We start from the raw sequence: 27,985 nt of genomic DNA, 5'->3' as shown, positions 1-27,985 counted from the left end.
GAGGGTAAACGTTCTGATAAAGAAAAGACAGTCCTTTCCTTCCAAATCACCCCAGCACCATGGGCTCAGGGTCACTGTGTGGCAGGTGCTTTCAAACGATGGGAAGCCATCAGAGAAAAATGAGACAGTAGTCAAAGAAGAATGACTAACTGTCACATCGTGGCATGGCAGGCGCGCAGGGCAGGAGACGGGTGACAATTCACAATCCTGAGAGTGACCCCTGCTTGGATGTTAGGAATCATCCAACATCTTCATTCTAGAGCCCCATTCGTGTGCCAAGCTCTGTTCTAGGCATTGGGAGTGAGCACAGTAAACCAAGTGCCCGCTCTCATGGAACTTCCCCCTCAACTGATGGGACCCAGAAAATAGCAAATAAATGTATAAATATATCAGGAGCTGATAAGTATTACAAAGAAACACAAAGTAGGGTAAAGGGGGTAAAAGGCCATGATGGAGGGGGAGGCTGCTATTTTATGTAGCAAAGTCAGGGCAAGGTGACTGAGCCCAAGTCACCACAGTCTGCCTGGTGGGTCTGAGGAACAGAAGAAGGACATGTTGGGGCACCTGGGTGGCTCATCAGCTGAGTGCCTGACTTCAGTTCAGGTCATGATTTCACGGTTTGTGAGCTGGAGCCCCACATCGGGGGCTATGACAGCTATGCTGTCAGTGCATAGCTGACATCAAATCCTGTCTCGCTGTCTCTCTGCTCCCCGCCCCCCCTTTAGACATGTTAATGGAAAGGACATGTTAATGGGACATGTTAATGGGAAGTAGTAGGAAATGAAGTCAGAGCAATGCAGGGCTGGGGGCCAGGTCTGGGACCTCAGCTTCCTCATCTGTAATAAAAGGGGAGACAGGGTGATTTGAAAGGTACATTATGGATTTTAAATTCTATGATCCCTTGATGTGTGTGTGTGTGTGTGTTTGTGTGTGTGTGTGTGTGTGATACCAACAGGTCTGCTTGAGAAGGAAAAAAATCAAATTGCCCAGTGATGCATCCAGGCTTTCCAGAAGAGAGGAGGCCTCTGGGCAGAGGGGTGTGCTATGTTCAGTAGGTGCTAATGCTTCTCAAGGATAGAAAGGCAGTGCAAGGGCCAGAGGAGCCCAGGATCTCCAGCCCGGCTGATCACTGCATCAGTCAGCTTCTCCAGAGAAATAGAACCAATAGATGTGTGTGTGTGTGTGTGTGTGTGTGTGTGTGTGTGTGTGTGTATAAAGAAATTATTTTATTTAATTCTTTATAAAGAGATTTAATTTAAAGAAATGGCTCGTGTGATTGTGGTAGGTACTATCAAATCCAAAATCTGCAGGGCAGGCCAGCAGGCTGGAAAGTCAGGCAGGAGTTAATGCTTTAGTCTCCAGATGGCATTTCTTCTCCAGGAAACCTGTTTTTTTGCTAAACTTAAGCCCTTCAACTGATTGGATGAGGCCCACCCATATTGCCAAAGGTAATCTCCTTTAGAGTCAACTGATTTGTAGACTTTAGCCACGTCTACAAAATACCTTCACAGCAACACCTCCATTCATGCTTGATTAAGGTACAAGGCACTATAGCCTGGCTATGTGGACACACAAAACTTAGTCATCAAAAACCACTGTCCCACTGTCCCAGGGATGGGGAGAGATCCTTGTCCCACTCCCAGAGATGCCAGTTCATCAAGTTGGAAGGGGCCTGGGAATTTTTTACAAGGTATGCAGACGATTCTCATGCTCATCCGGGGTTGGGAACCAGGGGACCAGATGACCCCTAGACTGTGGGCCTATTCATCACAAATGAGATGCCGTGGCCTGGCGTGCAGTTGGTGCCAGGAAACACTGATCTCTCTGTGCTGTCAAGCTCAGACGTCCAGGCTTGGGCAGCTGAGTCCATGACGGCCTAACCCCACAGCCTGTGAGCAGCAAGTCCCGTGGGAGGGCTGGGGCCCGGCCTAGTAACTGAAATGGTAGGTCTGGGCTGCCGAAAACGCCTTCATTGCCTCCTTGTGCTGAGGGCCCCTGTGGCCTTTGAAAACTGGTCAAGTATAAGCCTATGGGGGGAGCAGGTCAGCCTGCTTAACCCGTGGCAGAACCTTGAGGCTGGGAGGGGTACCGAGAGGGAGCCCAGTGGGAATGTGCCTGAGATGATCTCAGGGGAGGGCAGGTGCTCCAGAGAGGCTGGGGTGAGAGTGGAGATGGGGCTCTATCAGCCAAGCAGGATGGCCAGGAAAACCTGAAACGGGGTCCAGCAGAGCAGTTCATGGCCAGCCCAGAGGGTACAGAGCCGTCCAGGGTGTGAGACCCTGTCTCTGAGCCCTCCCCTCTGTATCCCAACCAGCATGGACAAGCCTGTCTGTTGCCCAGAGGAAGGACTTCTGGGATGGAGAGGGAGCACGTCATGAAGGGCGTAGAACTCCACTCTGGAGTAAGAGAGGTCTGGGATTGGGTCCTGCCTCTACCATTTACTTTCTGGGAGCCTCTCCAAGCCTCGGGCTTCTCCCCTGGAGAAGGGGGCAGTGTGGGACTCCTGGACAGGTTGTTGTGGGGACAGCAAGGGCTTTCAGTAAATGGCCATTCTATTCCCTTCTCGGAGGAGTATGAAATTGCAAAATGCTATATCGGCAGCCCCTCGTTGCACAGGATTTGCCCAGAGCTCCTCAGCCTTGGGTGGACCGTCATGTAGCTGAAACGTGCCTGCCAGAAATACTCACGGAAGGCCCCTTCATCTGGTCCCTCGCATCTCCACCCACACCCCCCACCACACGTATTCAACAGAGACCAGGCCACCGGAAGACCTTCCCTGGCTTCGAGGGTGCCACGGTCACAGAAAGAAGCCCCCAAAACGGGGACCAAGTGGGCCGCAGGACAGACAACCCCCAGGAGAGGCCATGGGAGAGTCTGGGCATGCAGGCGAGCCGGTGGCTCAGTGCGGACACAAGCCCTCAGAGTCTGGTGCATGCCTGGAGGAGAGGGCCTGGTGAGCGGAGCCTGGTCAGCCCCAGGATGATTTGTCATTGCCTAATGAGATTAATGAGCCCCGGGGGCTGGTATGCAGCGGTGCTGGGGCACTCATTAGAAGCAGATGCTCATGGGAACGATGGCAAGGGAGGTGGGGGGGGGATCTGGGGGTGGAGCACTGCTCACCCGCCAGGTGGTTTCCATTAATCTGTGGGCGGGGCCAAGAGCAAGGCCGCCTGGCCCCGCCTTCTTCTTCTTCCCTTCCCCATCCCCACTCATACTGGGGAAGAATGCAGAAGAGAGGCTGTCGACCTGGGAGGCTGAGGGCTGGGAAGCGAGGCTTATGGGTTCGGGGACAGCCCTCTTGCTTGCTGTTGTAGTCAATGCCTGGCATAGTGTACATACTCAGTAAATACCTGTTGGGTGATATCAGAGACAAGAGGAGCCACCGGGGGTGGGGGGGGGGTGGGAACCATCTAGGTTTCCTCCAGCCAGATCCTCGCCCTGCGCTCCCCTAGACAACCCCCATACCTGCGGGGGCGGGGAGGCCAGCTCCCACTTTCCAATGAGCCCTGGAAGTCCTGGAGGGCCCAGGGAAAGCTGCTCTGCGGCCTCCGAACCTATAATTTGGTTTCTAAACCCACAGGCAGGGAGGTCTGTGGGGGCCAGAGGGAGCCAACTTGGTGCCGCCCCACCCTGTCCAAACGCCGTACACGCTCACACGCACACGTGCTCGCTCTGTCGCACAAACTGGCCCTTTAACAGCTTTAGTGAGATGTAATTAACATACTGTGAAGTCCACCCACCGAAAGTGTGCGATGTGATGGTAGCATATTGACACAGTCATGCGGTCACCACGACCTCATATTAGAGCATTTTCATCATCTGCAAAAGCAACCTTGAATCATTAGCAGTCACTCCCCATTCCTCCTATTTCCCAGCCCGAAGCAACCACTAATCTGCCCTCTGCCTCTATAGACTTGCCTATCCTGGACATTCCATATCAATGGAATCATGTAATATGTCATCTTTTTATAGCTGGCTTCTTCCACTTAGCATAACGTTTTCAAGGTTTATTCATATTACAGCATAAATCAGCAGTTCATTCCTTTTTAGGGCCTAATAATATTCTGTTGTGTGAATGTAGCACGAATGCATTGTCAGTTGATGGACACTTGGGATGTTCCCACTTGGGGGCTTCTTACAAATGATGCTGCTGTGACCATCGTGGTTTTTTTTTTCCTAATGTTTTTATTTATTTTTGAGAGACGGAAACAGAGTGCAAGCAGGGGAGGGGCAGAGAGAGAGAGAGAGGGAGACAGAATCCAAAGCAGGCTCCAGGCTCTGAGCTCTCGGCACAGAGCCCGATGTGGGGCTCGAACTCATGAACCATGAGATCATGACCTGAGCCAAAGTCAGACACTTAACTGACTGAGCCACCCAGGCGCCCCTCATTGTGGTTTTCCTTTGCATTTCCCTAATGACTAATGGTGCTGACCATCTTTCCATGCATTATTTGGTCATTTGTATCTCCTCCTTGGAGAAATGTCTATGCGAATCCTTTGCCCATTTTTTTCAGCAGGTTTGTCTTTTTATTACTGAGTTGGAAGGGCCCTTTATATTCTAGATAGAAGGCCCTTATCAGATACATATTTTCTCCCTTTCCCTGGGTTATCATTCACTTTCTTAATGATGTCCTTTAGAGAGCAAAAGCTTTAAGTTTTTATTAAGTCGACTTGATTTATCTGCTTTTTTGTTGCCTATGTTCACACACTCATTCTTACACATTTAGCTTCCTGAGCTCCAGCTTTCCCAAGAAGGGTATAGGGTATGCTTTGCTCTCGGAAATCCCCACCCCTTACCCACCCCCATCCCCCGACGCCTGACTTCTTCCATAAGGTCCTTCTCCTCCAAATTGGCATAGGTACTGGGAGCAGAGCTTCCCTAGAGTCAAGGTAGCCTGCTCTGGGTTGGGCAAAGGGTGGTGGGGAGGGGAGGCTCCATCCATTCACCACAACTTCCCCCCCCTCCAAGACCTGAGCTCTTTGGAAGCAAGGAGAAAGTGAGAGATTCCACATCACAGAAACATCTGTTCATCCCCCTGACCTCTGCTGAGAAATGAAGGGATCGGATTTAGACAATTCCGAGCAGGGGGTTGTAACCTGGGCTCCACAAGCCCTGGGAAATAGCGTACACCATGTTGGGTGTGGTGCAGTTTTCTGAAGCAGGAGGCCAAAGCCATCATCAGATTTTCAAAACGATGTGCTAAAACAAGACGCACCGGCCTGTAGGGACCTTGGTGGTCCCCCTCCCAAAAAAATCCAAGTTCTACAATAGCATTTCCTCCTGCTGCTAGGGAGGGTACAGTCCCAGAGCCACGTCCCCTGCCTTAGGGACCAGGATGCCATCAGGCTGTCAGAGCTCAGCCCAGTGAGCGGGTCCCCGGCCTGTGCTGCTCAGGAGAAGACTCAGGACTGGCCCTCCTGGGCGCTGGAAAGGCTGCCTTGGTCACCCCTTAAAGGCACTCTGTGGGTGTGAGGCAGGGGGGAAGCTCCCCTCTCGGGGGGCCCCTGCGTGGTTCTGGGCTGCAGGAAATCCAGGGCAGGAAGGGGCTGGGGCCGGAGTGGCCGCCTTGCTCCCATCTGCAGAGCATCAGTGGGGCAGGCGGGGTGGGGGTTCGCAAGGGGGGCCGGGGAGGAAATGAGAATAAACAGTGAGCGGAGAGGGAAGGGGCGGGGGGCTGCGGCCTCAGCCCCTTGGCAGCCCATGAAGGGAAGTGACACAATGAGGAATGTGTTTCCCTCTGCCCGTCCGTCCCCCCCGCGTGGGGGTGGGAGGCAGAGCCCTGAGAATGGCCAGACCCCAACAGGGGCCAGGGGGCACATGCTGGAACAGCACCGGAGGGGGTGCTGGGAGGGGGAGGAGCCAAAGGGGGGTGCCGGGCAGGAAGGGCAACCCAGGGCAGGCGGGGCACCTTTCCTGTCCATCTCATCTCCATGCTGCGCGAGCATCTAGGGTCTCCGTGCTTGCGCAGTCCCCAGCACGCCTGGGTATGGAAGCCACCCCTTCTCAAGGAAGCTGGCCCCTTCTGCTGGCTTTCCCTTCTTTCTCAAGGGACTTGGGGTTATGGAGGCCAGGTCCTTGGTGTGAGAGGGAACTGAGGTACGAGGACCCTGACCGTGGGTGGGACTAAGCAGGGTGTTTCATTTGTCCTCTCTCTCTCTGGGTGTTTTTGTCCCCAGCTGGGACTGCCTGTGCGAAAACAGGCCCCCTGGTGGGACGGCACCTCCCCATCCTGGACACCCATTTCCTCTCCCAGAGCTGGGAGCGGCTCCTTAACCCCCTCACGCCCACCATCCACAGACGTCCCTGAGACTTCGGCAGGCAGGGCCAAGTGCGCCCTGTGTCAGTCTGGGCTGGAGGGTGGCGGGGCCTTGGAAAGCAGGCTGGCCCCAGATATCTCTGTCAATCTCCATCTTCCTGCACGAGCCCTTTTGACACGCTGGTGACTCCAGAAGTCCCCCACCCTTGCCCTCTGCCTCATAATCTCCCGGGCGCTTGGTGGGGGGCGGGGGGTTCAGAGAGCACGGTGGCATGAAGGGAGCAAACCAGGAGGCCGCAGCCCCGGCCCGTGGTCCCAGGAGGGGAGGCAGTCTGGCTGAGCAGGGAGGCTTCCCGGTGCGTTGTTCCGTGAGGCTGCATGCCTGCTGGTTGGGCTCAGGAAAGTCTCAGGTGGTCCTTGAGTAGTCGGGTGAGCGACCAGTTGGTGGTCCAGGCACAAGGCTGTGCCCAGAAAGCAGAGGATGGGGGTGGAGCCAGTGGGCCAGTGCTCACCTTGGTCCTCAGTGGTCCCTGAGAGCTGCCAGTCTGCCAGGTTTTGAGCTGGGACCAGGTAGGCACTGGTGGGTCCCCCATGGGCAGGAACTGCCCCCTTCAGCTCTACCCTGGGCGAGGTGATAAAAGGGAGGGAGGGTTGGAGTGTGGCCCTGTGGTTGAACTTGAGCAACTAGACCCTGGGACAGACAATTCGCTCCTCCGGGTGGGTGGCCCTTGGCCCACTTGGAGCCCTGGGCGGGGGGGTGGGAGCGCCGCTGCCTTCTCTCTGGACCTGCTCAGGCTCAGCCCAGAGATGGTGTTTCCCTTGCCACCTTCCCTCAGCACTGTGGGCTACTAGGAGACCCTAGGAGGTGCCTTCACCCCCCTCAGCCTTGCCTTCCTCATCTGAAGAATGAGGGATTGTCAGGGGGGTAAGAGATGTGCCCTGGAATCAGAGACCCAAGTCAGCATCCATGCTGTCATCAGCTGCTTGACCCATTTCCACACCTGTCAAACGGAGAGATAAACATGGACAGGTCAGCTATGAAAGTGTCTCCCCGGACGCCACACTCCAGAAGAGCTTACCTTTGGATAGCAATTTACAAAAGACTTTCACATCCATTTTCAAGTGGTCCTCATAGCTGCCCTGTGGGATGCTGGGCGGCTCAGATTGGAGCGACATGGAGCGAGGGCTCCCGGCTCCCAGTTTAGTGCTGGCTTCCCTCCTTGTTTCCACCATTTGCTGCTTCCTCCTCCCAGGTGCCCCCATCCCCTCTTGGCTTCCATATCCTTCCTGACATGTTTCTGACCAGCACCCCTTGATGGTAGCTGGGGTGGGCCAAGGAGACCTGTCTGAGAGGTGGGGTCCTTCATCCAACCTCCCAACCGGCACTGCGGAGATTTAGAAGGAAATCCAGTTCACTTCTGGTAAAAATGAAGCTTCCCCACCCGGGGGGGAACGCGTGGGGCCCAGACTGGGAGAGGTGTGAGTACTCCCACTTGCCTCCCACAGGGACCTGAGGAACAATGTCATCAGCACGGTGCATCCCGGGGCCTTCCTGGGCCTGGGAGAGCTGAAGCGCTTGTAAGTGGCATGTCCTGCTCCCCCAGCCCTGGAGCCTGTCCCCTGGGTCCCTTCTAGTCTCCCCACCCACAGCGCCCCTCTCCCCAACACGCTGTATTGCTGGGGTGGGGGTGGTGCTGATGGGGGAGACACTTCAAGCCCATCTCCTTGTTCATCCTACTCCCCACACAAGCCCCAGCCACACACGTGTGTCCCCCCCCGACAAGTGGACCCATGTGCTGCCACGCGGCCAGCTTGCTGAGGTTGTATGTGTCTCTCTAGAGATCTTTCCAACAACCGGATTGGCTGTCTCACCTCTGAGACCTTCCAAGGCCTCCCCAGGCTTCTCCGACTGTGAGTGAGGGGCAGTTAGAGGGGAGGAGGGCTTGGGAGGAGGGAGGGTGGCACCAGACCCTCAGACATTCAGACACTCAGACACCCCTGCATTCCCTTCACCCACTCCTCCCTCCTCTGGCTCAGGGAGACCCTGAGGTCCGGGCTCACTGTTCCCTGCCCCCTGCAGAAACATATCTGGAAACATCTTCTCCAGTCTGCAACCTGGGGTCTTTGATGAGCTGCCAGCCCTTAAGGTTGTGTGAGTATCTATTTCCAGCCCAAGGACTCAGACCTCTGCTTCCTTTCTCTGCCCAGGAAGGACACACACAAGTACCATGACCACCGTGGCCAGCCTTATGAGTAGGCAGGACAGGCCATGGCTGAAAGCACCAGATCTGCCTTCCCACCATCGCCAGGCTGGGGGTGGCAAACGCAGGCCCGAATGTGCCCTTCCCGGCCTCAGCCTCTCCCGGGGCTCCAGCCCCAGCCCCTGAGCCCACCCCTCCCCTCTGCTCTACTCTGTGGCCCCTCTACCCATTCTGCAGGGATCTCGGCACTGAGTACCTGACCTGTGACTGCCGCCTGCGCTGGCTGCTGTCCTGGGCCCGGAATCGCTCCCTGCAGCTGTCCGAGCACACACTCTGTGCCTACCCCAGTGCCCTCCACGCCCAGGCCCTGGGCAGCCTCCGGGAGGCCCAGCTGCGCTGCGGTGAGCACAACCTCACCCTGCACCCTTAGCGCAGGTGTGCTGAAGGGCCCCGCCAGCTCCAGGCTCCCTCTGCCTCACGTTCTCCAGGGCATCCTCTCCCTCTGATCCCGCGGGGGTCCTTCTCCACCAGCATTCCTAAACTTTCTTTGGGGCCGCTGCTTAGTGTTTTCATCCGGTCCCCACCTCTTGGGGTGATGTGTGCTGTGACAGGAGCACTTTTATTTTGCTCGTCCCAAACGCAGCTGCCCCTCTCTTGTGCTCTGATCTCCAGAGGCTTTCTGCTGCCCCTTTGTCCCCAGCTGGAGTGGGCCCCGGTCAGGGGGGCTCTGCACCCCACCCCGGGCATCTCGCGCACTGCTGCATGCAGGCCTCACTGCCCCTTGTCCTCCCACAGAAGGGGCCCTGGAGCTGCACACGCACCACCTCATCCCGTCCCTGCGCCAAGTGGTCTTCCAGGGGGACCGACTGCCCTTCCAGTGCTCCGCCAGCTACCTAGGCGAAGACACCCGCATCCGCTGGTACCACAACCGGGCCCCCCTGGAGGGCGACGAGCAGGCGGGCGTCCTCCTCGCCGAGAGCCTCGTCCATGACTGCACCTTCATCACCAGGTACAGGCCCTGCTATCAGAGGCCCCTAGTCCCCACCCTCCTGACGCTCTGGGCCCAGAAGATGTCCTGGGAGTGTGTTCGTAGGCGTGAAGAGCGGGCTCGTGTGTGTTCCTGGAAATCCAGGACTACTTCACAAATGGCCTGGATAGGGGAATAGAAATGAAATGCCTGATAGGAAAAAAAAAAGGATTATATGTGACATTTCTTTAGTGCTTTTAGTATATAGTGACTCTCCTTTATTATCAGACTTAATCTCTCCAGTAAACCTGCAAGAGAAGTATTATTATTATCTCCCTGGTAAACATGGGGAAATTGAAGCTCAGGAAAGCAATATCATAAGGCCGATCAGAATTAAAGGAGTATGTACTTGTACCCCTGGCTCTGCTGAAGAAAAAAGACCCCTGAAGCTCATGCCCTGCACACCCTGGGTCGGGGGGATGGGGTGGGCCGGGCCAGGGCGCTTCGGGAGAGGGCCGTGGCCACTGGGAGTGCCTGCCCAGCCGGCCCTGGCCCTGCCCGCCTGCCTGCAGCGAGCTGACCCTGTCTCACATCGGCGTGTGGGCCTCCGGGGAATGGGAGTGCTCGGTGTCCACCGCCCAGGGCAATGCCAGCAAGAAGGTGGAGATCGTGGTGCTGGAGACCTCGGCCTCCTACTGCCCAGCTGAGCGAGTGGCCAACAACCGCGGGGACTTCAGGTGCGGTCACCTCTGGCACCCCAGGGGACCTCCCCCAAGCCCCCACCCCCTCTCCTGAGTCTCAGAACACAGGTGCCCAGGGTGTCCTCCATCTGCTCTAAGATGCAGAAAGCACTTTTGTCATCCAGCTCCAAGTCCCGCCGCCCCGCTGCTGTATTTACAGAGCCCTCATCGTTTTGTTTAAACTCCCCGTCTCAGAGGTGCTGTGCGGAACCCAAAGTTTTGGTGGATTTTTTTGTTTCTTTGGCTTGCTTCCTGACATTAATGATTTACACAACTCTCGCACAGCACATGTATTTTAATATCCTAATGGCCCTCTCAGTTAGGAAGGGCAGGTGTATTCTCGCCATCCTACAGCTGAGAATACTCAGGCGCAGAAAGGGTAAGTGATCGAACTCAGGGCTCCAACTCTGAACAGACACGGAGTTAGAAAGAAGGTGGAGCTCGGAAGCCCCTATAGAAGGCCAGTCTAAACCCTCTCTTCTGAATCCTTCCCCCAGGTCCCAAGGGGCTGGTTCTTGAGGGCAGGGGAGGCCCCTTGCTCTGAAGGAGGAGCCTGGGGCGACTGCCGCCTCCTGCTTCTGCCCCCAGGTGGCCTCGCACTCTGGCGGGCATCACAGCCTACCAGTCCTGCCTACAGTACCCCTTCACCTCGGTGCCCCTGAGCGGGGGTGCGCCGGGCACCCGAGCCTCCCGCCGGTGTGACCGAGCTGGCCGCTGGGAGCCCGGGGACTACTCCCACTGTCTGTACACCAACGACATCACCCGGGTGCTCTACACTTTCGTGCTGGTGAGGCCAGGAGACGCGCAGGCAGGGGGCATCCCGTCTGCTCTGGTTCGGGGGAAATGGGAAGGGGAGAAGCCCACTGGCCCCACGGCGGCCCGGGATGCCCCTCACGGCCTCTCCTCCACGCCTCTGCTTCGTGGGCATGCGCAGTGAGGTGCTCTTCCTCTTCTCTCGCTTTTCTTCTTCCAGGCGTTTCAGACCACCCCCTCCCAGGGCCATCCCAAGCATCTTTACTCCCAAGCACAGCAAGGACAGCCTTAAGGGGGAAAACAAGGACAGCGTGAGGTCGTCCCATTGTCCTTAGGCCAGTGGTGTTAGGAGTGGGCGGCCTTGAGTCCTGAGGAGTCCTTCCTCACTTGTGCCTCCTGTCTTGATTGGACCCAGCTGGTGGGCTAGACCCCCTCTCCCCAGGCACTGTCACCCTGAGCATCAGCACAGACAAGGGGGCCCCCTAGGGGCAGTTCTCCGGGAGAAGGAGCAGAACTGGAAGATCTCCTTTCTCCCCCTCAATTTTCCCAGATGCCCATCAACGCCTCCAACGCGCTGACCCTGGCTCACCAGCTGCGTGTGTACACGGCTGAGGCGGCCAGCTTCTCGGACATGATGGACGTTGTCTATGTGGCTCAGATGATCCAGAAATTTTTGGGTTATGTCGACCAGATCAAAGAGGTGAGATTCAACCTGGCCTCTGGGGCCCCTGGGAAACCCCTCCCCCACCCAGGGGGAGGTGCTCAAGCCTCACCCAGTGTCCCAGCCCCTGGGCCCCACACCCCACTCCTGCCCTCAGTGACTCCCTGCCCCCCGCCAGCTGGTGGAGGTGATGGTGGACATGGCCAGCAACCTGATGCTGGTGGATGAGCACCTGCTGTGGCTGGCCCAGCGTGAGGACAAGGCCTGCAGTGGCATCGTGGGTGCCCTGGAGCGCATTGGGGGGGCTGCCCTCAGCCCCCACGCCCAGCACATCTCCGTGGTAATATGGGTCAGCTGGGAGGAAGCTCCTTGGGGAGCCTAGCACTGGGAGGGGCCTTAGAATCAACTGGGGCCTGCCCTCCCCAGCCAGGAGGGAAGTGCTCCTCTCTTCGGGCAGCAAGTCCTCCAAGTATGCACCTGCCACGCGCCCAGCTAGCCAGAACGCCGAGCATGACTCAGTGGAGAGGAATCCAGTTCTGAGCTGTCAGGGGCAGTGCAAAGGAGAGGGGGCCAGTGAGAGGGAGCAGTTATGCAAGACTTCACGGTGGGGAACGGAACTGTAGAGCCAGCCCGAGGAACAGGAGGAGGCTTGGGGGCAGGGCGACGACACTGTGATGGAATGAGGAGTGATGGAGACATCTGTCCCCTGAGAAGAGGGTGACATCACCAGTGGTGGGTTGCACACCGATTAACAGGAGAGCAAGATAATGTGCGAGGCCCTTCCAGAGGCATAAGGAGGCTGGACATTGACCCTGCTCCACGGCTTAGCTGGGAGCTAAGAGATTGTTAAGAGATGAGCAAGATCCAAGGCAGGGTGTGAGTGGGAGGAGAGGTCTTAGGAGGGAGAAGGTGCCGTGGCCAGGGGTTGGGGAGCCTCCGCAGCAGACATAAGACTCCCAGCCCTTGGGAAGGCAGGAAGAATGCGTAGGGGGACACAGCCTGGGCAAACCCTCAGAGAGGGACTGTGTGGTCTCGGCAGGAGGCCGAGAGAGAGCCCGCAGATCTCAAAGAGGGGCGTGACGGGTTCCCTGTCCCTAGAACTCAAGGAACGTGGCATTGGAGGCCTACCTCATCAAGCCACACAGCTACGTGGGGCTGAGCTGCACAGCCTTCCAGAGAAAGGAGGCAGGAGTGCTGGGCATACGGCCCGGGAGCCCCGGCCAGAACCCCTCGCCAGAGCCTGAGCCCCTGGCCGACCAGCAGCTCCGCTTCCGCTGCACCACAGGGAGACCCAGCGTCTCTCTGTCATCCTTCCACATCAAGGTGGGCACTGAGGGAGGCGTGTGGGGGCAGATGCTAAGAGGGGGCGTGCCCAGATGCAGGTGCCTCATGGGGGTGGGTGCTGTGAGTAGAAGCTGATCCAGGAAAGGGGTACAGAGGAGGTGGGAGGGGGGACCCATTAGGCCTTGGAGTCCTAGGGGATCCTAGATGTCTCTGAGGAACTCCGATGTCCCCCCAGAACAGCGTGGCCCTGGCCTCCATCCAGCTGCCGCCCAGTCTGTTCTCGTCCCTTCCGGCTGCCTTGGCTCCCCCTGTCCCCCCAGACTGCACCCTGCAACTGCTCGTCTTCCGAAACGGCCGCCTCTTCCGCAGCCACGGCAACACCTCCCGCCCTGGAGCCCCTGGGCCTGGCAAGAGGCGTGGCGTGGCCACCCCAGTCATCTTTGCTGGAACCAGTAAGGCACTGAACTCCCCGTACCCCTTCCTGCCCCTGCCTCACCCCGGCACCCCCTAAGGGGAGTGGCAGAGGAGAGTGGCCACCCACCATTTCCCAGGAGGATAGGGAACAGAGACAGCCGGAAAAGGACTGCTGAAGAAAAGGCTCAGGGAGACACTGGGATTATATCACAGATTTGTCACATTGCACACAGGTTATAAACACAGACCCTTGAGCCACCTTGGCTTCCCTCCCTCCCTCTCACCGCCTAACGTGGTGCCAACTTTCCCTGTCAGGGTGCCCGCCATCCCCGAATCCTCTTTTCACCTTTTGTTCCCTGAGTACAAGTACCTTCCACCTTCCTGTCCCTGACCCCAGCCCCAGAGTCCTCTCTTTTTGGGTAGGTCACCACCATTCATTCAGCACTTAGAACGGGCCACCTCCCGGTGCGTTATTTTGATCCATCCTTGTGTCACCCTGGTGAGACAGACCACCTGGAAGGCATGGCCCGAACTGGCACCTAACCATGGCCTGAAGCCCAGCACAGGTGTTTGGTGCGCGCCCCGGCTATTGCTCTTTGCCACCGCTTGGGTCCACAGAGCCGGCCTCCCCACGGCCTGGTTGCCCGTGCGCACCTCCCTCTCTCCCGCAGGTGGCTGCGGTGTGGGCAACCTGACCGAGCCAGTGGCCGTCTCACTACGGCACTGGGCTGAGGGGGCCGAACCCATGGCCGCTCGGTGGAGCCAGGACGGGCCGGGGGGGCCCGGGGCGTGGAGCCCCGAGGGCTGCCAGCTCCGCTCCAGCCAGCCCAACGTGAGCTCCCTGCACTGCCAGCACCTGGGCAACGTGGCCGTGCTCATGGTAAGTGTGATGGGGGCGGGGAGGCGGGGAGAACTCCGGGACGGGGAACGCGTGCCAGGTGGGGGGTGAGGATGGGGGTATTCGGATCACCTGGGGCCACGGAGAACTGCAGAGAGGACAGCAGCCTTGTCGGGCCTCATCACTGTAGGACTCATGGAGAAATGTCCCTCGGGTCTTCCCCACACCTTTTCATCTCTCAGGAGACAGGGAGGTCCTCCCTCCACCCATCGAAGGAAATGGACCTGGAACTAATCAGCCCGGGCTCCACATCCTGCACTCTCTGAGACCCAGATTGTTAAAGTGGGGGGATAAAATCTGGGAACATTTCTCCTTTCTGGTCACTCCACTGCCTCACCACATTTTGTACCCCATTTTCCCAGATCCTGAGCAGGCACACAGATAGTAGACAGAAACTTTCCCCTCTTTCCTCATCTCTGATTTTCAGACTGAGGATCAGAAAAGTCCCCGGAAGGGCAAGAGACTAGGAGGGAGGAAAAGGCAGGCAGTAGCTCATTAACACTGCCTACGACTGCCTTTCTCAGAGTGGACTCACAGCACTTACATCTTCACCCACCTGGATGGACTAGGGGCCGCAGCTCACCGTGTCTGGGGGACTGGCCAGGACTCCATGGGGTGGCCTCTACCCCTGGCTTCCTAATACTTCCTCTTTCCTACTCTTTCTAGGAGCTGAGTGCCTTCCCCAGGGAGGTGGGGGGCTCCGGGGCGGGGCTGCATCCTGTCGTGTACCCCTGCACCGCACTGCTCCTGCTCTGCCTCTTCTCCACCATCATCACCTACATCCTCAACCACAGGTGGGAGCCCCTGCAGGAAGGGAGGGCGTGGAGGGAGGGCCGAGGGTCTCACCAAGTACTGGCCAAGTGTCCCTTTCCCAAGTGGGTCCACGTGACTCTCCCAGGCCCTTGCCCGGCATTTTATTAGAAGGCTCTAGGGCTGGAGAACACATTTTGGGGGTTAAGCCCTTCCTGCCCTGGGGCCTCTATCACATCCGCACATGTGTATGCACAAAGATGATCTGCCTTCCCCCCTTGCTCTCCCAACTGCCCTGAGACCCCACGGACCTGATCTTGGGTTGAGTGGCCCATTAATTACTGTTTCTGGGGCAGCTCCATCCATGTGTCCCGGAAGGGCTGGCACATGCTGCTGAACCTGTGCTTCCACATGGCCATGACCTCTGCCGTCTTTGCAGGAGGCATCACACTCACCAACTACCAGATGGTCTGCCAGGCAGTAAGCAGGAAAAGGGGCTGGAGCGGGGCGGGGGGTGCTCCTAGACGAGTGATGGCACCCTAGGCACAGACTGGGGGGGTGCAGGGGGAAAGGGGGACTCGTGCTAATAGGCCCCAGCTCCGCTGTTGTGTCCAACCTCGCTGGGGTGGGGGTATGAGAGGAGGGGTGGTGGTAAGAAGTAGAGAAAGTAGGAGCTGGGTCTTCAAAGTGGTGCATGGGGAGCTGCAGGAAGGAGAGGTCAGGGACAAGCCAAAGAGCAAGGGCAGGGGCGTCGAGTCTCCAGAGTGGGAGAGAACCCTGGGGTGGCAGTGGAGCAGGTGACTGCAGGGGCAGAACCGTGCGGCGGGTCTGGGTAGAGCTGGGAATGGGAACTCGGGAGGAGCGGGAGAATACTGCGCACTGAGGCTCTGGGGCGGCTCCAGTAGGAGCAGCCCCGTCCCCCAGCCTCAGTGGCCTCACCCTGCAGGTGGGCATCACTCTGCACTACTCTTCACTGTCCACACTGCTCTGGATGGGTGTGAAGGCCCGCGTCCTCCACAAGGAGCTCACCTGGAGAGCGCCCCCTCCACAAGAAGGGGACTCTGTCCTGCCCGCTCCCCGTCCCATGCTCCGGTACATGCCTCCAACTGTCAGCTTTGCAAGGGTGAAGGGTTCAGAGGCGGGTAGAGAACGCCAAACTCTGTCCTCCCAGGGTGGATGCAGGGTGGGTCCAAGATCCTGGGAGATCACGCTCCAAAGAGAGAAGAGGCAAGGCCTTAGGTGGCCCCCGGTTGCCCAGGGCCACGGGGTGGGTGCATCCCTAGGGCTTTTGCGGCATGACAAAGCCAGGGAAGGAAGAGACTCCAAAGGGCATTGGACAGGAATCCCGCGCACCTGAGTAGCACCCTGATGTCTGCAGTGTTTAAGGTGAGAGAGCGATTTCTCTGTCCCTTAGAACGGTCTCGGCCAAGTCCCCTAGGAATCTACTGAGCCTGCCCTGTGGGAGCCTTGCATCCCAGGCAAAACATTCTGACGGAATTTAAAGGGGAAAGAAGATGGGACAGAGACCCTGAGTCAAGGTTTCTGAGCACCTGGTTCCAATTCCCTTGGTTCGCCATCTCTCTGACCCCCAAACCGCATTCTTCCCCAGGTTCTATCTGATTGCCGGAGGGATCCCCCTCATCATCTGTGGCATCACAGCTGCTGTCAACATCCACAACTACCGGGACCACAGCCCCTAGTGAGCGCCGCTGCCCGCCTGCCCCAAACCTACCCACCCTCACGCTGGATGCCTTCCACCTCCCTGGCAGGGGCACCTGCCAGGCCCACCCAGCCAGTGACCCAACCCAAACCCATGCATGCCGACTAAGCCAGCCTCTGCCTTGCCGCTCACCGTGTTCTGTCACCCAGCCCCCTCAGACATGCTCCCCCTCCTCACCCACTGCCTGTGTCTCCCCTCAGCTGCTGGCTGGTGTGGCGTCCAAGCCTAGGAGCCTTCTACATCCCGGTGGCTTTGATCCTGCTGATCACCTGGATCTATTTCCTGTGTGCAGGGCTGCGCTTACGGGGTCCTCTGGCCCAGAGCCCAAAGGGGGGCACCAGCAGGGTCTCCCTGGACCCAGCGGAGGAGCTGAGGGGTTCCACCAGGCTCAGGAGCAGCGGCCCCTTCCTGAATGACTCAGGTTCCCTTCTGGCTACTGGGAGCGCGGGGGTGGCAACACCCGGGCCCCTGGAGGATGGTGACGGCCTCTATTCTCCGGGAGTCCAACTGGGGGCGCTGGTGACCACGCATTTCCTGTATCTGGCCATGTGGGCCTGCGGGGCTCTGGCCGTGTCCCAGCGCTGGCTGCCCCGGGTGGTGTGCAGCTGCCTGTACGGGGTGGCGGCCTCCGCCCTGGGACTCTTCGTCTTCACCCACCACTGTGCCAGGCGCAGGGACGTTAGGGCCTCCTGGCGTGCCTGCTGCCCCCACGCCTCCGCCTCCGGCGCCTCACCCCGGGCCGTGCCCGCCGCCCCAGAGGACGGTTCCCCCGTATTCGGAGAGGGGCCTCCCTCCCTCAAGTCGTCCCCGAGCGGCAGCAGCGGCCACGCGCCGCCCCTGGGCCCCTGCAAGCTCACCAACCTGCAGCTGGCCCAGAGTCAGGCGTGCGAGGTGGGGGTGGCGGCCCGCGGGGAAGCGGAGCCGGAGCCCACGGGCTCTCGGGGGAGCCTCGCGCCGCGCCACGCCAACAACCTGCACCACGGGCGCCGAGTGCACAAGAGTCGGGCCAAGGGGCACCGCGCTGGGGAGGCCGGCGCCAAGAACCGGCTCAAGGCGCTGCGCGGGGGCGCGGCGGCCGGGGCGCCCGAGCTGCTGTCCAGCGAGAGCGGCAGCCTGCACAACAGCCCGTCCGACAGCTACCCGGGCAGCAGCCGCAACAGCCCGGGCCTCCAGCTCGAGGGCGAGCCCATGCTCACGCCGTCTGAGGGCAGCGACACGAGTGCGGCGCCGCTCCCCGAGGCCGGCCGGCCGGGCCAGCGCCGCAGCGCCAGTCGCGACAACCTCAAGGGCGGCGGGGGCGGCGCGCTGGAGAGGGAGAGCAAGCGCCGCTCGTACCCTCTCAACGCGACCAGTCTGAACGGCGCGCCCAAGGGGGCCAAGTACGACGACATCACCATGGCGGGCGCGGAGGCGGCCGGAGGCGCCTGCATGAAGACGGGCCTCTGGAAGAGCGAGACCACCGTCTAGGGCGGGGGCGGACGACGCTGTAGGACAGACTGGCCACGCGGCCCGGCACCCAGGCTGTCGGGGGGGGGCCCCTCAAAGACGTCAACCGGTACGTCAACGGGTTTGAGGTAGAGGTGCCCACGGCTGTGGCTGGGCACACCAGCTTTAGTCCTGGAGGCCGCGGAAAACGACAGGCGGAGGCCTGCCGCTGCCAAGAAGGCCGTCCCTCTGGGGGTAGCGACAATCCCAGGACCACATGCATGATACATTTCCGTCCCCGGCCCAGGCTGGTTGTGGCAGTCAAGTCGGTGCCTTCCAGGGTAGCGGGGGGAGGCCCCGGCAGGCTGTGGAGTGGGAGGCTGCCCGGCACAGCCCCCAGGTGGGCTCCTCCGTAGGTACTCCCCGCAGCTTATCCACCCTGCCTCCGCGGTGGCCATCAGCCTCATTGGGAGGGAAGTCACAGAGGACAGGAGCTTGAGAACAGGGTTCTCTCCTCACTGCCCTCCTCTAAGTCAGCCATCTGTGCCTGGATCCCAGGGCCTCTCCCCCACCCTGCTCTTGGCCAACTAGGGGGCCAGCCTAGCAGTTGAGCCAGGTGACCAGGACCCAGAGGTGCCGCTTTTATGAGAAACTATGCAAGAGAAGGTAGAACCCTGTGAAAGCAATGCTGGAGATGGAGCTCTAGGGAAAGGGGTTGGGGGCGGGTGGAAAGGGCGCACAGTCAGGGACAGTGGGACACTTCCCACAGGAGCGGTCCACCAACCACACAGCATGGCTCTAGAGGTGGCGTCTCACGACAAAGCTAAGGCCCTACCCCTGAGAAGCAGACTCTGCCAGATGCTCGGGAAGGATCTGGGGGAGATAGAGAGCAGTAGTGCTTAGATACGGAGCTGAAGGCAGTCATGCCCTAAGCCTGGCCCTATAAACAGTGCTCTGTTTATAGGGTGGGGAGAGGCCCCACCACAAGGCTGCAGTCGGTACTGGAGAAGCGCTTACTGCCCTAAGACCCACATCCCCCATCTCAGCCTCCTGACACCCCGGGGCTGAGGAAGAGCACTTCCCTGCCTCCCTGACGCCTGTGGAAGAACAAGTCCAGGAAGTGACTAGGTCAAGTTAGGGAGAAACTTCCCAAACACTAAAGTGGCTTCCTGCCTCACAGAGTCCCAAGCTGAGTCCCCCAACGTATCAGGTAGGGTCTCCACAGCTCACCTGAGGCCTGTGCCTTCACTACTTTTAAACACCAGCACCCATATTCTCCCCCAACCTAAAAAGCAACCACCAGCATTTTACTGGACCCAGTGGAAGTGAAGGGAAACGTGGGCCTGGTGAAGAACAGGAAAACAAGACCTGGTCTAAGTCCCCTCCCAGTGTCCATGTCACTGCAGCCTGATCACTAAGGCAAAAGACACAAAAGACAGAAGGGAGGGGAGAAAACCCACACCCCCTGGGAAGAATCCTGTTATTTATGCTTGCTGCACAGACAATATTAGACAAAAAGGAAAAAAAAAGCTTCGTATTATTCTTCCACACACGCTGGCTGCCGTTCACACGCCCCGCCGACGCCTTAGCACTGGAGAGCTTTTGCAATGCGCTGGGGAAAAGGGAGGGAGGGGATGAAAAGTGCCAAAGAAAACATGTTTTTAAAAGCTTGAGTTTTATACAATAGAATGTTTTCTAGCAGATGCCTCTTGTTTTAATATATTAAAATTTTGCAAAGCCCTTGAGCTATAACCTCAGTCCACCCACGGTCCTTTTGTTATGAGGTAGAGGATTTCATGATCCCGTACATACACAAGAACCCATTGGTGCCTACAGGCGGTCACGGGGCCCAGAGCTGCCCGGTTCCTGTCCTCTGGGGGCCGATGCCACCTGAAATGCCACCGGCCGCTCCGCACCAGCAGCGAGGGCCCAGCAGGCCTGCTGCAGCAGCACTGTACCCATCTCAAACCAGGCAAAAGCCTAATCCCCCCCCCCTCAACCATCCTAGGAGGAAGGCCCTTCCTTGTAATACAAATAGGGGCAACTTCTCTGGCACCAAGGGACGGGGTTCCCTCCAACCCGACTGTCCCTGCACTGCTCCCAACCTCTACTCCAGGACCCAGGGTCCGAGTAACTGCAGAGTGCCTTGGTTCCCTCAAACAAGAAAACACCTCAGGACACACACACGCCAATTTCTCCAGAGAGGACAGGCTGATCATGAAGCTGCTGTGAGAATGTGGTGGTGCCCCCTGACCCCGCCTCCCCCACCGCTGCCCATCAGGGAGGGTTAGAAACACTCCTGGCAGCCTGTCTTGCAGCCTGAGCTTTTTCGAAGTCCTTCACTTCCTGAGGGGTACGCAAATACTGCTCGATCTCACTATCAGATATGTTCTCATCTCCGGTGACTGTGGAGACTGGGGGTGGGGGGCAGGCCCGCTTTGGGGGCTTCAACATGCAAGGTGGGAGGAGAAGGGCGGGACTAGCCGGCCGCTTCCCCACAGGCAAACCGCAGGAACCGCTGGCCACCTCCTCTTTTCCCTGCCCTGGCCCTCCGCACTGTCCCCGCGGCTCCTCCTCCCCGGCTTCCAGCCCCACCGGTCCCTCTCGAAAGGCCTCGCGGACCAACGTGTGGCGGTGCTGGAGAAGGTCGCCGATGTGCTTCACCACCGAGCGCTTGTCAAGCTGCAGGACACGCAGCCAGGCCAGCTGCTCGGCCATCCGCAGCAGCACGGCCAGCAGCTCCTGCAAGCGGGAGGCCGCAGGGCAGGGCAGCTCCACGTTCGCCACTTTACAGAAGCGGGCCAGGGAGCACGTGAGCCGATGCGATGGCCGCAGCGACTGCCAAGCCAGGAACGTAGCAGCGGTGATGACCGGCAAGGGGTGCCGCCCGGTCACCAGCCACGTCTCGTCCGCCAGCTCCACCAACTGCAGCGTTCGCGACAGCATCTTCTCTTTGTCTTCCACGTATGTGGCTGGCACCGACGGGGAAGCCTGGAACAGTCTGAAGCTGAAATGACCAAAAGGAGAGAGTCTGGTCTCAGTGCCCATGGGGGAGGGGAGACTGCTCTCCCCGAGTAAAGAAAAGCCGCCCACTCCAGGTGGGCAAGCCCTTCTGTCACCGCTGGGCAGCGAGTTTACACAGGTGCTGAGAGAAGACGGGTGAAGGGCAGGAGAACGCAGAGGGAGTCCAACAGTTTTATCAGTCTGAGCGCTTTGCACACGTTCTCCTTTCATCCCCTCTACACCCCGTTACGTGAATTTACAGTTAAAACTCTGGCCACAGTCACCCAGCTAGGAAGTAAGCAAGCGAACCCAACACACCTTGACACTGGTAGCCTTCTGCTCTACTTTTCAGAAAAAAGAAAGAAAAAGAAAAGAACGCAGCTCCTTAAAAAAAAAAATTAAAAAAAAAAAAAAAAAAGCAGTGGCTTCTACCTCTAGCCCCGTCACTAACACCTTGTCCCCTCTGCTCGCAGATATGGTCCTGCTGAGGCAAGGCGGTCGTACACAGCCACGCACAATGTGAGAGCCGCAACTTGGCAGCCCAGGGCCAAGGCTAATACCTGCGCTGGCTGCGTCATTAGGATGCAGTGAGGGCAAAGGGATGTGGAAATGCCAAGCAGCTAAGAAATGTAAAATGGAGTTAGCTTTATTAGGAAGTATCAGGAAGAGAGAATGCAAGAGCACGAGGGAGAAAGAACAGATTTCTCTCCCAAATCCCTTTAGATGCGCTTTGGGGAGAAAGCGAGAGCCAGAGGTAAAAGGATCCAGGTCCAAGGATCCCTGCCATCCCAGGGGTTCCCAGTAGGCGGGTACCTGCTGCAGTAGGTCTTCACCAGGTCCGCCAAGCACAGCGATGGCACGTCCAGGCCCAGGAGCTTCACTATCTGCATGTAGGTGCCAGAAAACACATCCAAGTCTGCATACAGCAGGGTGCAGATGGTCCCCATGGTCAGGGGCCAGTTACGCTGTCGGCAGGTGATCAAGACGCAGCACCCCACCAGCACCTCCTTCTTCTGCAGCCTGGCAGCGCGGATCCCAGAGTGCCGGTACGCCTGCTGGTAGTAGGCGACGGCCGTGTCCTCAAATGTCGACGGCAGCTGCAGAACCCGACAGAGGTCTCTCACGCGGCGGAGCCCTAAGAAAGCCCACAGCCAGAGTTAGACGGGTCAGAGGTGCTACTGGGCAGCTCCTGGCAATTTCTGCCGAGCTCGCTCCCATACCAGGTGCCCAAATAACATGCTTTTCCAAGATAACAAACGTGACACCTGGTGAGGTCATTCTAAAGACACAAAGAAGTCTGGGGAAAGAAGTCACATTTCAACCCACCGCTCTTTAGGAGATGGTCTGATTCAGAACCAAGCCAAAGTGTGGTCTGGGATGCTTGAACCAACCTCTAACATACATACCCCTAACAAATCTAAACTGTATACTGAATTGCTACCTCTCTTAGAACCATCTCCATTCTTTATCTCTGACTACCACTCTCTTCTACTCTACTCTACACAGTAATGCTGAAAACAAGAAAAGCAACAGGATGGGTCAGACCATCAGAACTGAGTTTTCGTTAAGGCCACTGTATCATGAAAGGTTGATTCTCACCTCGTTGCTGGCTGCGGCTAACTTGATCGTTTTCCCCTGTGCTTCGGGAGTATGTTACTTCTGTAAGATAAGGGAAAACAAATCGCTTTGTTTAGCTTTTATTCACCAGACCCCTGGCCTCCCCCCTCCCCCCACAAACCCAGGGAGAATTCGTATCATTAGGCTCTACTCCTTGTCTCACGAAGATGCCCATTTTTGCACGTTAAAAGTCCATCTGGGGGCGCCGGGGTGGCTCAGTCGGTTGAGCATCCGACTTCGGCTCAGGTCATGATCTCTCCATTTGTGGGTTCGTGCCCCACATCACGCTCTGTGCTGACAGCTCGGAGCCTGGAGCCTGCTTCGGATTCTGTGTCTCCCTCTCTCTCTGCCCCTCCCCCACTAAACTTTGCCACTCTCTCAGAAATAAATAAACCTTAAAAAATTTAAGAATAGGGGCGCCTGGGTGGCTCAGTCAGTTAAGCGTCCAACTTCGGCTCAAGTCATGATCTCACAGTTAGTGGGTTCGAGCCCCGCGTCAGGCTCTGTGCTGACAGCCAGCTCAGATCCTGGAGCCTGTCTTCGAATTTTGTGTCTCCCTCTCTCTCTGACCCTCCGCTGCTCGCACTGTCTCTCTCTGACTCTCACAAATAAATTAAAAACATTTTTAAAAATTTAAAAATAAAACAAATAAAAGTCCATCCGGGTTTCTATGTTCACAAGCAGTAGCAAATACAGAGACTGCACTAAAGTGGCTTCACGTTTTCCACATTTGCAGTCATCCTTCCTGTATATCCAATCCAGGCAATTTTCCTGGTTGCTTATTTTGAGGGCTGCACTGGTCAGGGACTCAGAAAACAAAACAAACAAACAAAAAAAAATGTCAATTCGTGCGAAAGGCTACTTTTGGCTAATATTTTGTCCGTATTTGTAAAGAATTGACCCACAATCCTTCCATCACACTCGGACTAGGTAAACTGGGTGAAACTTCGTTTCTCTCTTTGTGTCATTTGGTCGACGTTTATTAGACCTAAATATGCCGGATACTCTACCAGGTGCTAGAAAAACACAGCGGAATGGCAGTCCTTGACCTCCTGCAGCCCACTCTTTCACTTTAGGTCACTTTCTCCCGTAGTTAAGTGTACACATGACATCGAGGGGATGCGACAGGAAGAGGAATCGATGTCAATCCCTCCACCACCCCAGGCTATACCCACGGCCCTGGAAAGGCCGGCACAGATACCTCGGAGGTTGCCCTCGTCGCTGAAGGTGGTAGTAAGGACTCCCTCGGTGACCACGCAGCCACAGTCTGAGCACACCAGCTGGCTCTGAGAATAGTGAGAGTCTTCCACGAGCTCGGTGGAGCCGCAATCGGGGCAGTGGCCTCCGCCCTGCATGTCGCAAACCAGAGTCTCGGATGCTTTCAGCTATCCATTCCTTCATCTGCAACGGCAACAGCGCAGAAACCGGAATTAGGAGGGGAGCCTTCCAAGCGCTGCACCTTTCTCTTCCGGCCAGAGCAAAAGCGGTTTACATAGGTAGTTCTGTACGCCGGCGGCGCGACACTTCCGGTCCGGGTCTCTGGAGGCTCGGGTAGAAACGTGAGCTAGGAGAGGAGGTTCCTGGTGGACCGCGTCTTCGCCTTTCCAGGCGTCTGTGGTCAGTTTGAGGTGGGCCAGACTAGGGGGTTGAATTTAGGTGAAATTTCTTCCTGTGTGGACACACATAACAGGCAAGAAGTTGTTGTCATTCCCAAAGAACCCTAATTTCTGAAATGCTGGGGGAATTGTAGATTCTCTGTTATTCTTTGGTAACAAATGTTGATTTTGGCCATAGTACAAAGTTTGCAGAGAAAGCAGGATATTATGTTCAACTCTCCAGAGTAGCTTTCCCAGGCAAGTTGTTTCCTCTCTCTGCGGTCTAGTTTTCTCAACCACAGAGTGAGGGAAATGAATTAAAATCCAGAGTGTCAAGGGGCACTAGGGTGTCTCAGTCAGTTAAGCGTCCAACTTCTGCCCAGGTCATGATCTCACCGAGCCCCACATCGGGGTCTGTGCTGACAGCTCAGAGCCTGGAGCCTACTTCAGGTTCTGTGTCTCTGTCTCTCTCTGCCCCTCCCCTGCTCAAGTGCTCGCTCTCGCTCGCTCGCTCTCTTTCTCTCTCTCACACACACACAAACATTTTTAAAAAATTGTTTTAATCTAGAGTAGCAAACTCAAATGCTTTCAGAGACTAGGCAAGGAATATCTAAGGGAGTTGAGAGTGAAAGAATATGGAGTGATGATGCTTTGGGCAAAACTGGAGAGTTCAAGCAGATGTAGATGTTTTTAAAAGCTGAGCTTTAAGATACACTGAGATTCTGCTCCAGAGTTCCTAGCTTGGTACAGTATAGCTCAAAAGCTCTTGAGCAAAATTGTGCCTCTAGTGATGCTATCACAGAAACCAAGCTTACAAATTTAAAATTATGTATGTTATGTTTGAATATAAATTAAAATTCGCCAAAAGAGAGTCACCTGATCACGCTCATTAAGAATAAAGATTTTAATGCTTGAAAGGTTTAATCAGTTGTGTCCGAAAAATAAAGTTGAGTTAAATCACAAGGACCACCGAAGTCTGTTCACATGACTCTTAGAAAGCAGATGGGAATCATCACAGCAAGTGCCTAAAGTGTGGGTGGAGAATCTGTTTCTAAGGCTGACAATGGAGAGCTAGGCTCTTGGCATCAACAGATTTTAGGAGCTCTTCTGGGCTTAATTTCAGCCTTACATTGGGAGTTGGGGCCAAAGGTAAGATCATCACTTTGCCCTGAGAACAGGAAATGTTTGGACAGCTCCTGCGCAGAATGAATTGAGGAATATGGATGTTTTGTCAGCCCCTTAACAAGTTGGGATACTCCCTTGAGGAATAAGAGATGAGTTACAGGTTATAGGATATGATACAGCTACCTTCCTTAGAAGACTAATAAAGTATGCATCCTAGAAATGAAAAGATTTCAAAATGAAAAATGGAGCTTACTAGTCTGAAGAGACAGATGACACAGTGACCATGTATCAGAGGGATGTCAAAGGATTTGAGCCTCAAAAAAGAAAGGGATCTGATGAAACAGGGCTCTAGGTTCTTTTGAAAGAGCTGTAATCAGCAGTCAGGTACAGAGGATTCTCTGTATGCCTAATGAGACTGTGAGTCCTCTGGACCACAGTGGCGAACAAGGGCATCTCTGACACAAAGATTGCATATTATCTATAACCCAAGCATCAGCTTTCTCTACTTCAAGTGTTGCTTACCTTTAGTATAAATTGGGAAAGAGATGCTGTGCCTTACAAGGATTGTCGTTCAACAGAGGCCCCTCTGGCTTACAAGCTACTCCCCTCTGCTCACAGCTGTTCTGTAACCGCCCCCCCCCACTTCTGCACAACAGAGTTTCCCACACCTTGGATCTCTGTGGGCCAGTAACATTCTCTCCCACTGACTAGTCATCAGTTGACCTGTGAGCACAAAGCAGCCAGACTTCGATTTTCTCGTTTTCCACGCCCGTATCATGAGACCGTTCATGCACCTTGCTGAAGGGTGGAGGAACTTAAGGAGATTGTAACATAAATGAAAAGCATATTTGTAAAATGGGAAATTTTGTAAGACTCTCCTCACAATTCAAGAGGTAAACATTTAAAAAGCAATCAAACCAGGGGTGCCTGGGTGGCTCAATTGGTTGAGCCTCTGACTCTTGATTTTGGCTCAGGTCATGATCTCATGATGGTGAAATGGAGCCTGTGTTGGGCCCCCACACCTGTGGACTCTACCCCTCCCTCTGCCCCTCCCCTGCTGACTCTATCTCTCTCAGAAGAAATTAATAATAAGAACTGAATTTAAAAAACAACCAAACCAAAATGCCTTCAAAAACTGTCAGCTCCTTCTTTTCCAGTTTCTTTCCTTGATATCCAGACTTAAATACACCACCCCATCTCCAAGAGATTGCTTTCTCAGACCATGAGAACCTCTTCTTTATAGAGAAGTGCCACCTATGACCATAGCACTTCATCACACTGGAGCATTTACCCCCTCCCCCCAACCTGAGATGCAATAATCCCCAACAGTTCATTCCCTTACATTTGAATCACTCACTCTAGCCCCACACCACAAGGGGGCTTCAGCATAATAGCTTTGGGTGGGCACTGGCATTCAAAGTCTTCTCTATTTTAGACTTGCCCACGAGTGCAAGATATGTGATAGGATTTATTTCTGGCTGAGACAGACTCGCATGCTTGTGCACACAGCACCCCTCAGAGACATCCATTAGTTTTAGACAATACAGTCGACATCCCTATTGGGGTAGAGAAATATGTTCCTAAAAGCAACATAATTGCATCGGACGTGGTTATTTACATTACCATTCAGAACAGCATCAAATTCCTCTCACCCCCAATTTTGTGCAGATCTTAAACCTAACATTTTTTTTTAAGTGGGATGTTACTAGATTCTTTTACCCATGAAAGAAGTCTTCAAGTTCTCCTTTTCCCAACATTACTCTTAGTAAAGTGGAAGAGTGGTTTTAAGGTCCTCCAACCAACACCTCTAAGGGGTAGAGGAGTGATTTTCTTTTCCAGTCACAAGTGTGTGATACCCGAAGGGCCTGGCCCTCAAACAGGCTGGGAGGTGGTCACGACCCAGACCAGAAGATGGCGCACTCTAGTAAGACTTGAAAGTCCAGGGGTTCCTGGCTGGCTCAGTCGGTAGAGGATACAACTCTTGGGGTCCTGAGTTTGGGCTCCACGTTGGGGGTTAGATTGTACTTAAAATTTACAAAAAAAATTTTTTTAAGGCTTGTAAGTCTGGGGTTCTCCACTTTCTCGGGAAGAAGTCAATTTGTCTTTCTCTGGAAATTAGGACCTAAGCAACATCTTAGTGCTGCCCTTCCTGCTGCTATCGACTCTTCTAAGAGCTACCATCATTCAGTGGTACTGATGATCTGTTTACCAGATGCTCCTCAAACCCCTCTCCCCCACACCCCTCCACCAGCCTGTGAAACTGCAACCATGTTTCTTATCTCTGCATAACCAGTGCCCACATGGTGCCTGGCACACAGGCTTCTAGAATGTCAAGTGCCCAGAATATGCTGGATTCCAGTAGAAAGCTACTGGGGAGGGGAAGCTGCTGGGGAGGTGAGGCTACTGGGGAGGGGAGGCTGATGGGGGGAAGGATGATGGGGAGGGAAGGCTAACTGGGAAGGGGAGGCTGATGAGGAGTGGAGGCTGTTGGGGAGGGGAGGCTGATGGGTAGGGGAGGCTACTGGGGAGGGGAGGCTGATGGGAGGGGAGGCTACTGGGGAGGGGAGGCTGATGGG

The 27,985-nt window shown here is 56.2% G+C and overlaps 2 protein-coding genes across 2 annotated transcripts in view; one reads left to right on the top strand and one right to left on the bottom strand.

Moving 5' to 3' along the window:
- Window positions 1–19,555, top strand: part of ADGRA2 (adhesion G protein-coupled receptor A2) — a 34,216-nt gene extending 14,661 nt beyond the window's left edge. Inside the window, exons 3-19 of the mRNA XM_039242535.1 lie at window positions 7,763–7,834; window positions 8,096–8,167; window positions 8,337–8,408; window positions 8,695–8,858; window positions 9,253–9,466; window positions 9,997–10,161; window positions 10,753–10,951; window positions 11,468–11,617; window positions 11,757–11,918; window positions 12,677–12,901; window positions 13,098–13,314; window positions 13,948–14,156; window positions 14,841–14,968; window positions 15,281–15,404; window positions 15,871–16,016; window positions 16,534–16,623; window positions 16,845–19,555. Coding sequence (XP_039098466.1) covers window positions 7,763–7,834; window positions 8,096–8,167; window positions 8,337–8,408; window positions 8,695–8,858; window positions 9,253–9,466; window positions 9,997–10,161; window positions 10,753–10,951; window positions 11,468–11,617; window positions 11,757–11,918; window positions 12,677–12,901; window positions 13,098–13,314; window positions 13,948–14,156; window positions 14,841–14,968; window positions 15,281–15,404; window positions 15,871–16,016; window positions 16,534–16,623; window positions 16,845–18,111 — 3,676 coding nt within the window. The 3' untranslated portion in view covers window positions 18,112–19,555. The remainder of the gene's footprint in view (window positions 1–7,762; window positions 7,835–8,095; window positions 8,168–8,336; window positions 8,409–8,694; window positions 8,859–9,252; window positions 9,467–9,996; window positions 10,162–10,752; window positions 10,952–11,467; window positions 11,618–11,756; window positions 11,919–12,676; window positions 12,902–13,097; window positions 13,315–13,947; window positions 14,157–14,840; window positions 14,969–15,280; window positions 15,405–15,870; window positions 16,017–16,533; window positions 16,624–16,844) is intronic.
- BRF2 (BRF2 RNA polymerase III transcription initiation factor subunit) overlaps window positions 19,553–27,985 on the bottom strand; it is a 9,064-nt gene continuing 631 nt past the window's right edge. The window contains exons 2-5 of the mRNA XM_039242536.1: window positions 23,891–24,358; window positions 22,672–22,731; window positions 21,886–22,207; window positions 19,553–21,076 (exon numbers count right to left, since the gene is read on the bottom strand). Of these exons, the coding sequence (XP_039098467.1) occupies window positions 20,347–21,076; window positions 21,886–22,207; window positions 22,672–22,731; window positions 23,891–24,044 (1,266 nt within the window). The 5' untranslated portion in view covers window positions 24,045–24,358 and the 3' untranslated portion in view covers window positions 19,553–20,346. The remainder of the gene's footprint in view (window positions 21,077–21,885; window positions 22,208–22,671; window positions 22,732–23,890; window positions 24,359–27,985) is intronic.

The sequence above is a fragment of the Hyaena hyaena genome, unplaced genomic scaffold (assembly GCF_003009895.1).
Source record: "Hyaena hyaena isolate Hyena2069 unplaced genomic scaffold, ASM300989v1 scaffold_215, whole genome shotgun sequence".
In the NCBI taxonomy this organism is placed as follows: Eukaryota; Metazoa; Chordata; class Mammalia; order Carnivora; family Hyaenidae; genus Hyaena; species Hyaena hyaena.
Note: the sequence above shows the minus strand (reverse complement) of the source record. Positions and strands in the feature narration are given on the sequence as shown.